Raw genomic sequence first — 16,806 nt, forward strand, 5'->3', positions numbered from 1 at the left:
TGGCAAAGATACATCACTGCTCAGAGCCAGCTGTGCCTATTCACAAACTGAAAGAAAATGGAGACTAGGTCATTGCAACTAGCCTACCGCTTCTGTTGATTGATTGACCTGACACTAAGAAGATGGAGCGTATAAAAGAGATTCTGTGATTATTGAAATGCTATAAAGAAAGAAAGGATTCTAGGTAGTGGCTGGGATTCCATAGCAGATGCAGTGTTGCTATACTAAATAACCCAGCTGGTGAAAAATCTTCCTTGACAGATTTTCAACACAATATTGCATCTTAAAAAATGATGGTACTAGTAGAGTATACTTTCCCAAGTTTTGTTTGGTTTTAGATAGAATTCAGTTAAAGAAATGTAATTTACACCTGGGTTACCTAGAATGTTTGCTACTTAGAAAGCATTTGTTTACTAAGATGAGGCATTTTTGCCTGGGGTAGCAGTGTTAATAAAAATGTACAGATAAAAAGGAAATACTTCAGTTAAGCTGTTTACCATATTCAGAGACAACCCTACATGTATTTCATGTATTTTCAGTTTTATTTTTTAAACAGCAGTGTGGAATCCTCTTTCATTAGACACATTTGTGATCAGTGGTCTAAAATTTTTAAATCTAACTGTGAGAGTAATGTAGATCTAATTGAAATAACCAACCAATCAAACCAATTGTCCTTAGTATGGAATTCTCATGCTCAGAATTCTGTTTATGGAGACAGAACAACTTCTTGTGCCTGTTTGTGTTTTCCTTTGCAATGGTGGAAAAGTGTATTTAAAACAATATTGGGGTTTTTATTATGCTGCAAATAGCTCAAGTGTATATACAGTATAATTGGGGGAGGAGGAGCATCATACAGATAGTAGAGTCTAGGTTTACGTCCTGGCACTTATTTGATGTATAACCCCAGGAATTCTGCATAACATTTCCAAACCATAGTTCCCCCAGTCTGTGAAATAAGATATATATATTATCTTGCAGGGTCATTGTAAGGATTAGAGATAATTTATGTAAGTTTCTCACATAGCGCCTGGCTATCATAGGCAGTCATTAAATAGTTATTACTATCACTATTCCTCTGTGGAGCTATTAGATAAAGTATATAGATGATCATATTTCTAATATTCAGTTACAGACTGTATTCATAAATTTTACTTAAAATACCCAGTAATAGATATTAGAGTCCAGTGGTATTTGGTGGTTCTAAAATAACACATACTAGGATGGAGTCTGTCAATGCAGCTTCATTACTTAGGTTGGTGCTACCAGATTGACTAGTCATTTTGCCATAATAGTGATTTTGGAGCATATAGATCAAAATTACTTGGAGAATATTAAAAAAAAGAAATACATATGCCTAGGCTTCCTCCATTCCATGGTCAGCTGTATATATGGATTCATGCTCTTTAGCTCATCCACACCCCAGGTCCATGGACCTCCAGCAAAGAACCCATGATATCATGGCTTTCTACCTATGAATTTAATGGCAAGCAGGACATACCCCTACATGTAGATACTAACAACTCACTTGGCCTTGGTAAGATCAAGCATATTGTCATGGGAGCCAAGAAAAGATGCCAAAGGAGAAAGAAGTACTAATTACATTGATTTCATGAGGCAAGTTAATGAGATTATATTCCTAAAGCACTGGTTTTCAGGTGGCGAGGGTGTTGTAGTCCCTCTACCCTGAGAACATTTGACAATCTGGAAACATTTTGGTTGTTAGTATTAGGGGCAGATTTGAGGGATGCTAACTGGCACAGGTAGAGGCCAGGGATGCTGCTAACATCCTGTAACACACATGGCACCTCTCATAACAAAGAATCATTCTTCCCAAAATGTCAGTAGGACCAAAGTTGCCCTGCCCTCGGGTCCAGCTGCTTCTTCACAGACAGTATGCTTCATTGGTAGTATCAGAATGGAGGAGGGGGTTGCATTTTAACCTATTTACATATCTTCCTTCTGGGCAGATGTAGGAGGAAAGAAATGATGAGAAGGTAGGAAGTGAAAAAGCCTGATTGGTATTTCAAAGAATTTTTCTTTCTCAGAAGTGTTGGAGACTTAAAGAGGATTTCAACTGTCAGATTGGCCATGCTTTCATGTGAAAGTTTGAATATAGAAAACTACCTTGGTTGAATATAAATGTCTTAACACAACAATTATGAGAAAGACATGATGGCTATGTTAGCCAGTTGGATGAGAATTTTCCAAACTGCATACAGAAGCAACACACTGTATCCTATGATAGAATTAATGAAAAAAAAATTAAAAAAAAAAAACTACCTTTATTTTCTCTTGGGAGGCTCATTGTTTTTTCTTACCTCACTTTTTGAACCTGTGATCCTTTGTCTGTTGCCTTTAAGGAATAAAATTCAAAGTGATTAAAAAAAAAAGTATGGCTTACAGAATAGAATTTTCTGTTCTTGCCTGCTAACCCTATTCATTCCCAGGATTGTATATATGGGTAGAGTATCCCTTATCTGAAATGCTTGGGACCAGAAGTCTATAGATTTCATATTTTTTCAGATTTTGAAGTATCTGCATTATACTTAACCTCTGTTAAGCACCCAAATCAAAAACCCTGAAATCTGGGAGTGTTTGAGGAGTATTTCCTATTTTTTTGGTGCTCAAAAATTCTGAATTTTAGATTTGGGATGCTCAATGTGTAGCAGGTGATGAGAATGATGGTAAGGAATAGGAGGAAAGCAGGCATTTCCCTTGCCTCCTGGAATTCTTTGGTGAAGTGAGAAGAAGGAATTATGCTGTGCTATTACTGTGGTTCAGTGTTTGCCAATTACCTGTTGAGCTATTATTGATAGAATTATCATAAAAGGGGATGTTGGTGTCCAACAGACTTGGGAAAGCTGGATTGAGTTAATTTAGCTTGATTTTTAAGTTACAGTACAATATAGGGCCTTTAGTATCTTAATGGAGTATAGTGTTACCACTAAGAGAGAATGAGAGACAGAGCTAGAACAGAGTGTGTGCAGTGTTTCTCAAACCTAGTTAGACCCTGGGACCCTTTTTTTCTCTGAACATCTCTTGTGTCACCCGGACTCCTCTTTGAAAATGATCCTCTGAGCACTGGAGCTTGAAAGCAGCATTTTATCTTCGGTGTCTTTTCCTGAAGCCTTTATAAGAAAAGTTGGAAAAATAAATGGGATGGTGGAGTTGTTCCAGCCCCCCAGGGTTTTTCTAAATATGATCTTATTATAGTGTATGTCTCTCTCTTTTTTTTTTTCAAATCAAGCCTTAAGAGAATAGTTGCTGTTTGCTTCTCATCTGTATAAGTAAATATCATTTCTCTTTTTTGGAACAAGTGAAAGGAAGAATTAAATTTTTTCACTGTAAGACATTTATAGTGTATAGGGACTTCTGATGTTTGTGTGTATCCTCCTTGAGTTAAGAAAATATTAAGGTCACAGTAGCTCTGGAGGATTCAAGGTCCTATATTTCAAAAGTTTGTAGTTGAAACATATTCCTCATACATTTCTTCTGGGATGCCTGGAAACATGGGAATGAGGACTCACTTCTCACCTCACTTCCACTCAATTCCTCATTGCTTTATGTGTTCAAACTTTCATATTTCCAACCATTCTTCTTTCTCCTTGCCATTCTTAGGACCTTGTGACATTGCAAGATGGCTTTGTAAGTACCATCCTCAGGGAATGTATATTGAGTCACTGTTTCCGCTTTGTTAATTTCCTTAAGGAAAACTGCTGGCTTTATTAATTCCTAGGTCCCTTCTAGATAACAGTAAAAAGAAAATTACTTGGAGAGACCTTTATAAATACTACCTCTGTTTTCCTGTTCTCCATCCCCTTCTTCCTATTCAGGATTATTCATTGATTGTACCACTCCAGCCCTGTTTTCGACCCTTGGACACACTGCCTCTTTCTTTATTTAGCTCATGGCTGCCTTTTACACACAGAGCCCCTTCCTCCTGTCCTCTTCCTCATCACAGACCTTAGTGCTGTGGGGCTTGCACGATTTTTTTTTTTCTTTGAGACAGAGCATCAAGCTGTCACCCTGGGTAGAGTGCTGTGGCATCACAGCTCACAGCAACCTCCAACTGCTGGGCTCAAGCGAGTCTCCTGCCTCCGCCTCCCAAGTAGCTGGGACCACAGGCGCCCGCCACAACGCCTGGCTATTTTTTTGGTTGCAGCTATCATTGTTGTTTGGCGGGTCCGGGCTGGATTCGAACCTGCCACCTTAGGTGTATGTGGCTGGTGCCTTAGCCACTTGAGCCACAGGCGCTGAGCCGCTTGCACGATTTTATTGGGGAAGCCAATGGGTTTTCCCCATAGTCAGCCATCTGGAGCCATGCTTTTAAAATCACTGAAATTAGAAAAGTGTGACAAGATAATACTTGAAGAGGAAGGTAGCGTCTTCAAAGCAGGGAGTGAAGTAATATGTTTTTAAATGCCTGTTTCTCACCAAGTGTTGTGGTGAATATTCTCAGTCCCCACAACCACTCTGGGTGGTTTGTATTTGTTTCAGCGCTAAAATAACTTGCTCCAGGTTACATACGTACACACAGTAAGTGAGTGACCAAATCAGGAATCAAAATTCTGTCTTTAATTTCAAACTCTTTGGTACCACTGCATGGTGCTGCATCCGTGATCAGAGCCAGTTGTGTGACTGGTAGAGAGACATGTTCAATGACAATTCTTCTGCTGTGACCTATACTGGGTATTTTCAAATGGATTGTTTAGAAATACTGTGTGGGTCCAAACATTTAGAACTTGAACACAAAAAAAATAGGGAAAACTTGAAAGAGAGGCTAATCTGCCAAAGCAATAAATAGGATCTTGTAAACTGATTGCTTCTATTAGTATCATTCTTTTTTTTTTTTTTTCCTTCTTGAGACATAACCTTAAGCTGTCATCTGGGTAGAGTGCTATGGCATCACAGCTCACAGCAACCTCCAATTCCTGGGCTTGAGTGATTCTCTTGCCTCAGCCTCCCATGTAGCTGTGACTACAGGCACCTGCCACAACGTCCACCTATTTTTTGGTTGTAGTTGTCATTGTTGTTTGGCAGGCCCAGGCTGTATTTGAACCTGCCAGCTCTGATGCCTTAGCCACTTGAGCTACAGGCACCGAGCCCAATTAGTATCATTTTAAATAACATGGGAAAGATATTATAGTTTAAATTTTGTATCTCAGTCTTAGGATTTTAGATTTGGGAGGGAATCTTAGGTTGCTATCCATAAATGAGTTGTTCCTCATTTCAGAGCATAACTCTTCCACTTTCCCTTCTCATTAAGTTTCCATTTAGCCATTAGGTAGGAGCTTCAAAGGGGAAAAATCCAATCATGTATAATCTCCAGTTAATGGGCATCTATTGAGCGACTAGGTCACCAGAAAGAATAATTACACAGTGCTTCTTTGTGCATTAAACACAGAAATCAAAAGCTAATGCATCCCCAAGGCCAGATTGTTACTGGCTAACAGCATCTTCTTCAGGGGAAAAGTTGGGGTACCCACCATGCTTGGTAGGGGAGATTGCAAAGCCATTCCAGAAAAACAAGACTATCAAAGGAGGAAAGAGGAGGAAGGGAGGCTTCCAAGGCTTTGCCATTCCCAACTGCTGACTTTTGGGGTGGATTACTGAATAGCAGACATTTTAGAAAATGTAATCATTGGAAACTTTGTGAGGTTCTGGGATTTCTTGCCATAAGTAAAAGAGTAATAGTGTTGACTGAGGTCTAGTTTCAGCCCCCCCCCCCAATTTAGCCTGTTCTCTAAGCACACACAACCTAAATAAAGATTTTATGCTTACTGTCTAGCCACTAACTTTATTGATTTATGAAAGATGAGCACATTTCCATTGACCCAAAATAGCATGTGTTAGTCACAAGCCAAACATTTCTTGGGTTTGTGTTGGTACACTGTAGTTTGGGTTTTCAAAATTATTTCTTGTAGTTATTTAGGATTTTTAAAGTCGGCATAATTCAAATAACCTGTTTTTCCCCCCTTAGAACACTTCAGTTATGGAAGATCAAAATGAAGATGAGTCCCCAAAGAAAAATACTCTTTGGCAGGTAGGAATGACGGCGCACAGATAAGATAGCAGTTGACTTACTGTAGATAAGATGATGCTCCCTTGTCCTCAATGAAATCAAGAGCCAAGCATTTTTGTTTTCGTCTGTGCAGTTTTGCTAGTTTCAAAATCTATCCTAATTTATTTTATTTTGCTTAGGGAACTATCATTAGAAATAGTAAAAAAATTCACAAAGATTTTGAAGTGGCTGTAGCCTAAAATGTTCAGTGGCCACTGTTTAAGCCAAAGACAGACAACAGTGGCATCCTTTGTTACCAAAATGGCACCATGCCACACACCAATGTATATGTTGATGGCTCTTTCTCCTTTTGCTCCTGACCTCACTCTTTTTCGGCTATTTCCATTGGTTTAGTCTTTCATTTTAAACTCAATCTCTTCTCCTGGATATATTTTAAGGTTTGTCAGTTTTATTCCCAATGCCTCAGGGTTTGTTTTCATTTGTTTGTTTTTTGTTTTTCTTCTGGGAGTGAGGAGCAAGTAGAGTTTCGTAATTTGGTGTTTTCATTAACTGTTATGATACGCACGGTCATTCCCTTCATGGAGACACAATTAAAAGCAAAACAAATCTTAATCAGGAGAGAATAAATGATAAAAAGTTCTCTGGGTTCATTTGATTTGAAACTAAAGTGGATTAGTTAGCAAGAATAAATTGCGCCCAACAGATTAAAGATAAAATGAAACAAAGCAAAACAATTCTAGGAAGACCTTGCTAGGCTGAGCGAAAATGTGCTATAGAATAGTGTAGTGTACATGGCACTATTCCACTGTTTTTTTTGAACAGTGTGTACAGACTGAATTTTGTATCCTCCTTCGTGTTTATTATTTTGCAGTAGGATTCTCTTCAGTTAGTATTGATTTTTCAGTTGGCAGTGGTTCTTAACAAAGCTTTTAGTTTTTCTTTCATCTATCTTCCAGTCAACTAGTAAATAGTTACACAAATACTCTAGGGAGGGTGGATGGTTAAGAACTCTTGTGCAAATGAAATAATAACCCTTTTGCTTATAAAATGATTTAGTGGTCATGAAAATACTTTGTAAATTATAAAGCAGTACATAAATACAAGTTAACCTTGTATTATAACCTTGTATAACCATCATATTTAACCTCTTGTGAAAAAATTATTTTGGCAAATTATGATGAAAAAATATAGAAATAAAATAAGAAGGGAAATCTTTCTACAGAGCTTTCTTTCTTAAGATAAGGCACTTTTGGTATTTTGATGTTAACTTGACTCTGTCTTGATGTGTTTCCTCCTCTCACAAATTAAGTGATCATAATGCTGTATAAAATTCTGGATCATGCCTCTTGTTCTTTAATATTGTTTCATAAACATGTTCTCTTCCTATCAGTGTCTATTAGTGTATAAACCTAATTTCAATGATTACATTATAGCGATTTGTGTAGATGTGTAGTTTGTTTTAAATGGTTTCCTAAAATTGGCCACTTATTTCTAATTTTTCTCTATTATATTGTGGTGGATATATCTTTATGCTTAAAAGCAGCACAGATGCCCCTTGTACTTGCCAATATTTATCACAACAAATGATGTTCACTTTGTCTCTGTTTTGAACTCTTATTTTGGGGGGAGGGTCTGTTAGATGTCTTACTACAAACAAAAAAATTGTTCATTGCTGCCCCCTGGTGGTAGTAGCTTTCCTTCACCCAAATTACAAGGGAAAAAGCATTACCAACAATGGGGTGATTCAGATAAATTGGGTGGAAGATAGATGGCTTGTGACCCTATACCTCTAAATCTGGACCTGAGAACTCACTTCACATATGAAATTTATAAGATTTTTATCAAGAAAGACTAAAAAGTTTTTGAGTATTTAGAAAGAATGCCTTTTTTCAGGGATAGGTTTAGTCCATTTTAAGTTAGGGTGTATACTGATAATGAAAGCTCTTGGTTCTTTCCATGTAAGACTTCTGAGATAAGTTTCTAGTGGAATTAATGGGTATCTGTAATTTAATTCTTCTGTTCTCAAAATCCTCTTATATATTATTCCTTCTGGTATCACACATGAAAGAGGCTATCAGAAGAGTGATGGACAGATGGCTTGGCAAATGTTCACCAGAAGTATTGAAGTTATTTTGTTTTTAAATAGGGAAGTTACTGAGCCTCCTAGCATCAGTAGACATGGCTTGAGTCTAGTGATTCAGATTATTTTTGATGCTATTATACAGGTATAGTACATGTAGTTTAATTTAAAAAATACTGATCTTATGCAAACACATGCAGGTAGATTTGATGAGAAATGCATTGTTAGTATATATGCTGAGTCTGTGGGTTATTCATAAATCACCTATATAAGATGTAGAACTTTTAAGATATACATAGTTTATCTTGGGTCACTTTCTGAGAAGGCGATCAAAGGAAGGGAAGGAAAATCTCTAAACTTTTTTCAGCACCTTAGTAGCTGAGAAGACAGTGTGGGGGAAATTTAAACTGTTGAATAAAATGAAGCTTTTGTATTGAATTGTTTTCAGGTTTCCACACAACACTGTTTATTGTCTCTGATATCTAGAACAGTGGTTCTCATATCATGTGGTCCCTAAAGTGTAGTCCCTGGACCAGCTGCATCAGCATCACTTGAGACCTTGTTAGAAATACAAATCTGGGGCGTTACTCTAGACCAGTAAAATCAGAACCTTTTGGGTGGGTCCAGTAATTTGTGTGCTAACAAGCAATTCTCTTGTTATTCTGATGCTAGGCTCAACTGTGAGAACTGTTAACATAGGCTGGGCGTGGTGGCTCACACCTGTAATCCCAGTACTTGGAGGGCTGAGGCGAGTGAATTGCCCTGAGCTCACAGGTTTGCGACCAGCCTGAGCCAGAGAGAGACCCGTCTCTAAAAATAGCTGGGTACTGTAGTCCCAGTTACTTAGGGAGGCTGAGGCAAGAGAATGGCTTGAGCCCAAGAATTGGAGGTTGCTGTGAGATGTGACGCCACAGCACTCTACCAAGGACAACAAAATGAAACTCTGTCTCAAAAAAAAGAAAGAAAGAAAGAAAGAAGGAACTGTTAATATAGATATATAATAACTATTAGCATAGGGCATATAGTTAGCTTTGAGAAAGTAAAACAATCTTAATAATTAGTTGCCATTTTGCCAACTTGAGCAGTTCTTCAAAGGTGGTTGTCTGTAACATTAGTTATCTAATAACAGTATGATTTTGGAATAATCAATTTTGAAAAATGATGATTTAAGATGCGATTTACCTTTAGGAATAGCTATAACTGTGGCATTTTTTTGTGGTGACTAATTTGAGGATATGGGCTCTGATTCATTTTTAATTACTTTCTGAATGAATTAATAAAGGAATGTGTTTGGCTTTAGGGTGAAACTGACATTTTAAGATTAAATACACAGGGTAAAAATGTTTCTAATGAAATATTAATTAGATTTCTTTCCCATGTTAAACTAATTATTTTTTTGTTTTTCTAAAATAGATAAGTAATGGAACATCATCTGTGATCGTCTCCAGAAAGAGGCCATCAGAAGGAAACTATCAAAAAGAAAAAGACTTGTGTATTAAATATTTTGACCAGTGGTCTGAATCAGATCAAGTGGAATTTGTGGAACATCTTATTTCACGAATGTGTCATTATCAGCATGGACATATTAACTCTTACCTAAAGCCCATGTTGCAGCGGGACTTTATTACCGCTTTACCAGGTAACTGTACTTGTGTTTTAAAAAGTTAAGGAGTGAAAGAATGCCCAGCCTAAGGGCTTAGTGGGAACTGAGTAGACAGTTTACAAAATGAATGAATGAGTATTGTGTGAGACATATCTTTGGGGCACATACTTTATTTTTAATATATGGCACTTGAGGGAGATTATAATCCAGCATCTATCCAGGAAATGTGTAGGCAGTTGCTTTGATTAATAGTGTTGATCTTTGGTTAATACCATTGCTTCATGTAGTTTGTTCAATGAGTTAATGCTATGCTTTTTCTTTGGATATAGTCTACATATAGCCATACTTTGCCTTTATATATAATTAAAAAATAATATGGCATTCCTTTTCCTTCAGTTTATATGCCTGGAAAGTATCTTAAGTTTTTGGATGTTCATTTGAATGTGAAGTGACATTTTGGGAATAGCAAAAATGTATTGGGAAAACTGGTAGCTTATTTTTGATACATTTTTCAAAAATTGTTTCTATATCCTTCACCATCCTTCCTGCCATCTCTCTCAAACACACCACAAACATACACACACACACTGCTCCCACACAAACTTCTTTGGTTTTTTTCGATTTTTAACACTAGATTTATTTTTTAGGTTCAGAACAAAATTGAATAGAAAATACAGAAAATTCCCACGTTCCCCCCCAACTCCCTCCCACACATAGCCTGTCCCACTATCAGTATTCTACAGCAGAGTGATACATTTGTCATAATTCATGAATCGATATCGATATATCATAATTACTCCAAATCCATAGTTTATTTTAGTATTGACTTTTGGTATATAATATTGATATACACATTTTATAGGTTTAAAGAAATGTATAATAACATGTGTCCACAATAATAGTATCATAGTTTTACTGTGTTCTGCCTACCAACCCCCTCCTCTTAAAAATTTCTTTTTATTGGTTCTATTCTGTACCTTTTTTTTTTTTTAGACAGAGCCTCACTGTGTCGCCCTGGATAGAGTGGCATGGTGTTACAGCTCACAGCAACCTCAAACTCCTAGGCTTAAGCAATTCTCCTGCCTCAGCCTTCCAAGCAGCTAGGAGGACTGGCACCTGCCACAATGCCCAGCTATTTTTTTGGTTGTAGTTGTCATCGTTGTCCGGCAGGCCCAGGCTGGATTCGAACCTGCCAGCTCTGGTGTATGTGGCTGGTGCCCTAGCCGCTGAGCTATAGGCGCCAAGCCTGTACCACTTTTTTTTCTTTAAGAGACAACAGGGTCTCACTATGTTGCCTAGGGTGGCCTGGAACTCCTGGGCTCAAATGATCCTTCCACCTCTGCCTCCTGAGTAGTTGGACTGTAGGTGTGCACCACCACACCTGTCTAGTTTTTCTTTTCTTTTCTTTGTATAGATCAGGTCTTGCTATGTTGCTTAGGCTGGTCTTGAACTCCTGACCTCAAGTGATCCTCTTGCCTCAGCCTCCAGTGACGTTCCAGCGCTGCACAGAGAGAGGATTTGATTTTTGATCATGCATGAATTCTGTTTCTAGACTTCTTTCTATGTTCTTTAAAAATTTTTTCCACTTAAATTTGGCTGGGAAAGATACAGAGATTCTACTTCTGAAGAGAGTACTGGCCAGAATATTTTCCTGTGATTCCTGTCAGTGCAGTATGGTAGTTACAACTGCCATAGCTGGGTAGGCCTAGAAACAGCCAGGGATGAAACTGTGCCATTGCCACCACCCCTTGTCAGAAGTACTGGATGGCCCCTCAAAGAGTAGCTCCTCCCTATGCTAATTTGTGGGACTCCATGCTCAACTATGTCCTCAGCAAATAGGTTGTGGTTCAGATCTCAGGCCTGCAAATTGATAGGCCAGCTTCTGATTTCTAATCTCTCTCCCAAACTTAGAAAATTTTTGACTCCTCTCTTCTTTTTATGCTGAAGCGTAGCACAACTTACTCATTTCTTCGATTAGAATCTCTGGAAAACAAAAATATGAACCCTCTCTAGAATCATCGCTTTTAATTGCTGAACAGGGTCTTAGCCATTACCCAGTTCTGCTTTTCATTGTGTAGATTAGGAAGCTGAGGAACAGAAATTGGGTGAGATGCCCGCAATCATACATCTTGGTTATTGTGAGTGATGGTAAGATTTGATTCAAAAGCTCATGTGGAGACTGAGGAAAATTCCTTAAATTGGCCCTAAATGTTGAATAACATGGATTATAACCCAGTGCTATAATACTCATTTTTAATTATGAGAAAGAGACACGCTTTTGATTGAGAGAGGGAGAGAATTATGGGTGAATGGACGTAAGCTAAGTATTCTGATGACGAAGCTTCTCTATGGAACCCATAAGAATCTTATGGATTCAGGTTGCATGTCACTCCTGGAAAAGACAAGATAGCTTTTTGAGTTGACAGTTGTACTTGTTCCTCATAAGTGCTTTTTACTAAATGAGGTTATACCTCCCTTTTTCTCAGGGAAATCTGTTTGTTTTGTTTTGTTTTTTTCCCTACAGTTTTGGTTTTCTTTTCTTCCCTGTAATTTGCTCCTCAAACCTTTAGAGTACCAGAGAACTCACCTTATATTTGTAGAATAGCCACAAGGTGGCAGTGTTGAAGTTCTCTTGATTTGCATGCTACTTCATTCAGAGGCAACCCCTCCTCTTGGGAGCATACAGTCTTGGAGAGGGAGGCAGAACAGATGAACATGTGTTATGTATATAAATATGGTTAGTATAATTGCATACAATTCAGTTTTCATTACAGTGAATTTTAAGGCATTGTCCATATCTCTGTTAAAGTAGAATTTTTGTGGTATTGAATATTACATGAAATGAATGGACCATTGGCTGGGATGTGGAAATATTTTTGTTAAAATGCTATTTGTTTTAACAAGATTTGATCTGAACATATATACATATGTCAGTATATATCATACACATGCATCTAATAGCTGAGGACAAGCTAGCCAAGTTGATTGTGTTAGTTAATGTCTAGTAGACTTGGATTAAACCTGGCATTAGTACCTTGACACAGACCCCGAGCATTAGGGGAGAAACAGGTCCATGTCTGTGTTCATACTGAAGAATAATAATGTATGGAACAACTTAGGAATCATCATACTAGTTTGGTGTTTCACTTTTACTATAGATCATCTTGAGTTTGAATTTTTACTCTATTGAAATTAACAGTTAACTTAAAACTTGTTTGATTGTGAAAACCATTAGTTCTATAAAATTTATCTATAGTTTTTGCTTTTTAATGCTTATGTGACTATTGTACCTGTCACTATACAGAAAATGGAGAATGTTTGTGGTCTCTGACTCTTTTGGCTGAGTGGAAAAAGTGATAATTATGATGTGCTTTTCAGAAAATCATGGTAAATGTTTAGTCTGCAGTGTTAATTTTTGCAGGCTAAATTTGTGGTTTATAAAAACTGTTGTTAACAGGAACATTCATAGTATTTAAAGTAGAGGCAGATTGTACTTCAAAAAGGGTGATAAGCATTGGTGATCCATTTAGTGAGGTAAGCAACTAAGAATTTTTAAACACTTGGTTTCCTGGCCATGGTTTATTCGTTTGTCTTATCCCCTAGTGAGGGTGATAAATCCTTATGGACTTAATATGACAGAGACTAGATCACGGATCTTGGGAGATGGTGGAGGAACCAGGGCATAGCTGAGGCTTCAGGTTGTGTGCAGAGCCAAAGGACCCAGTATGCCAGTGGAAAGAGCATGGATGTTTCATTTAGATAGGCCCTCAGTTTGGATCCTAGCTTTTTGGAGCCTCAGTTTCCTAACTTACCTGGGAATAATTATACTACATGGGATGTTATTAGGATTAAAGGTAATGTGTTATAGTGTGCCTGGCACCTAGTGGGTACTGTGATGATGGCAGCTTTAAAAAAAAAAAATGCCCAGAGAGGCAGGAAACACCTGCTTCCCCAGAGGTAGTAAGATTTATAGCTAGGAATTTTTAATTATTCATCTACTAATTTCTGAATTGATTCATCTTGACATAATATAGGTGTGTGTGCCACTTTGTTGTTTTGTTTCCTGAATGTTTTATGGAAAAAGATGTTGGACTTTTTGACCTGGGCTTCTGTTCACTTCATTTCTGTCTGCATCCTTAGGTTAGTGTTTTCCACGTGAAAGGTGTCTATCATAAGACTGCTGCTCTCAGGAATTGCATGTTTTCTTTAAAAAATGTTTCCAACTTCAGATTTTACAACTAGATCTGTGACTGGGACAGCGGTGATGGGTGGGGAAGGAAGTTTCTTTGCAACTACTCTTTGAAATGCATTTCCAAAATAATAAAAGTTTCTGTAATTGTATGATCTAAGCAGCTGTGTTAAAATTAGCTGTAGTCAAGGGCATTGAACTGGCATTTGAATTTCATTTTAATACAGTGTTATTTACATATTGAGCTTTGAAATTTGTGCCTTTTAATTGTTTTAATTTATTATTGAAATTTTTCCAGACTTTCATCTGGTGCCTATAATTAGCAGCAGCACTTCTTTTTTTTTGAGACAGAGTTTCACTGTGTTGCCCTTGGTAGAGTGCCGTGGTGTCATAGCTCCCAGCAACCTCAAACTCTTGGGCTTAAGCAATTCTCTTACCTTAGCCTCCCAAGGAGCTGGGACTACAGGCACCCACCACAACACCCAGCTTTTTTTTTTTTTTTTTGCAGTTGTTGTTGTTTTAGCTCAGGCCTGCTAAAACAACAACCTCAGTGTATATGTCCTGCGCCCTACCCACTGAGCTATGGGTGCTGCCACAGCAGCCCTTCTTCAGTATTGTGTGTGCCATATTATGGTCTTAGTTTTCTGAGGTTGTACTGTGTCCTCTTGTTGCCTTGGGAAATAGGGTGGTGGTAGGAGTTGAAGGAGTCTCAGGGTGATAGAGTGATAAGACCCAGACATAGATACTTAAGAGAATACTTAGTTTTAACACCTCAAAGCACTTTTTAGCCCAGGCACACGGACCACCTTATTCAATAACTTGTTAGTACTGAATAAACTTGAAACTGGAAAGTTACAAGGTCTGCATGGCTTCTGGGATGACTACTCTAAGGTGCCTGAGAAGACATGTTGTGATTCCTGTTCTTCCCCTATATATTTAAGTATGCGACTTCTACCAAGAAAATAGAGTGGGTTTAGCTTTTTGCTAGAGAAGATGTGCAGTGTTTTCTCTGCAGAAAGTAACAAGAAGAGTACTGTGTATCCTCCTTGACCATTAATATCAACTCAGGGTATCTGGGGGAGAGGGCAGGAGACCAAAGACTTGACATTTATTGAATACCTATTACATATCTGACTACTTATGTATATTACCTTATTAACCTTTCCAACAAGGTTTAGAGATTCTCTATATGTAAAATAAAGGTATTGGGAGGACCTATTTCAGAGGGCTATTTTGCAGATTATAAGAGTTAATCCATTCCAGGGATTTACTGTTATTTCTGTGTTATGGAAGACTAAGATCCAAAAGGAAAATTGATTTGCTTAAGGTCACACAACTAGTAGTTGACAGCACTGATTCAGCCCATACTATCTGACTTTACGACCAATGCGTTCTCTATGAGACTAAAACATGCTGCCTCCCAAGCACATTTAAAGTATTAAAGAAAACAAATTTAATCTGGGCAAGGTGGCTCACACCTGTAATCCTAGCACTCTGGGAGACTGAGGTAGGTGGATAGCTTGAGCTCACAAGTTCGAGTCCAGCCTGAGCAAAAGCAAGACCCTGTCTCTACTAAAATTAGAAAAACTAAGGCAAGAGGGTCGCTTGAGCCCAATAGTTGGAGGTTGCTGTGAGCTATGACGCCCCGGTACTCTATCCAGGGTGACAACTTGAGATTCTGTCTCAAAAAAAAAAAACCATTTAATTTCATAGATATGATTAAGATTTTCCTTAATTGGATTAATGGCATTTGAAAGAGAAAGAAATATGTATGTGGGTCACTATAAAAATTTTAAGGCAGACTGTAAGTGTGGTCCCTTGTTTCACTTGCAAGAAACACAGTTGACGGCATCCTTTCTAATCCACCCATGTAAGTTTCCACTTGCTCAACTTATCGGTGTTGCTGCGAGGGCTTCATTTGTTTCTGTCCTTGGGGATTTTATGTTTCTCAATTTTTGCATATCTCAAAATGTTCTGAATGACCCGCATATTTGTAAGGGATTTATTATACAAAGATTCATTGATAGCCTTGTGAGCATTTGATGTGTTGAGGGGTGATCAAAGAGGACTAAGAGGGATATAATTGCTATTAACCAATAATTCCCAACATGTCAGTATCATCTGGTGGTACTTGTTTGAAAATATAGATTCCTGGGCCTTACCGTCTGGACAGTCTGATTCAGTAGGTTAGGAGGTAGCCTGGGGAATCTGTTCTGAAGACCAGTAACCCTAAGTGATTCAGATAGAACCACATTGGCTCTACTGCAGTGGTTCTCAACCTTCCTAATGCCACAATATATTTTCATTGTTAAAAAGGGGCTGCGACCCACAGGTTGAGAACCGCTGCTCTATTGGCTCATAGACCACCCAGTTAGGTAGAAGATTTGAGTGCTGCTTTCTCAGTTCAGATACAGAAAACAGGGTTGTTGAAGACTGAAAGACTGAAAGGGCAACTGTCTGGTGCATTGTCTTGCTGTTTGTTTCATCTCTCAGAGAGCAGAGGCCTCAAGAGGAAAATTGGTTAGGCTGGGTATGGGGGCCCATACCTGTAATCCTAGCACTCTGAGACGCTGAGGCAGGTGGATTGCCTGAGCCAGAGTGAGACCCCGTCTCTAAAAAATAGCCGAGCTTTGTGGCAGGTGCCTGTAGTCCCAGCTACTTGGGAGGCTGGGACAAGAGAATTAAGCCCAAGTGTTAGAGGTTACTGTAAGCTGTGACGTAGTGGCACTCTAGTATGGTCAACAAATTGGGACTCTGTCTCAAAAAAAAAAATCCTCGCTTCCTCCATTTCTAGGCAGTTCTGTAAATGTGTGGCTGATGAACCCTCACATCTAGGAAGGAGGGCCGGAATCTAACCACGATGAACTCGGAAGGAAAGCTGTTGCCTACTGGATGCTCTCAGCATTCAGAGG

At 38.3% G+C, this 16,806-nt stretch overlaps 1 protein-coding gene across 5 annotated transcripts in view; it reads left to right on the top strand.

Annotated features, from left to right (window-relative positions):
• The window catches only part of FBXW11 (F-box and WD repeat domain containing 11), a 134,876-nt gene that overhangs the window by 74,326 nt on the left and 43,744 nt on the right, over positions 1-16,806 (top strand). For 4 of the 5 annotated variants that reach the window (XM_003781943.2, XM_012809069.2, XM_023515254.1 and 1 more), the window contains 2 exons: positions 5,981-6,043; positions 9,516-9,741. In XM_003781943.2, coding sequence (XP_003781991.1) covers positions 5,981-6,043; positions 9,516-9,741 — 289 coding nt within the window. The remainder of the gene's footprint in view (positions 1-5,980; positions 6,044-9,515; positions 9,742-16,806) is intronic. The other variant, XM_003781945.2, reaches the window with a different exon arrangement.

This window comes from Otolemur garnettii, unplaced genomic scaffold (genome assembly GCF_000181295.1).
Source record: "Otolemur garnettii isolate 467f Iridium unplaced genomic scaffold, OtoGar3 scaffold00003, whole genome shotgun sequence".
Lineage (NCBI taxonomy): Eukaryota > Metazoa > Chordata > Mammalia > Primates > Galagidae > Otolemur > Otolemur garnettii.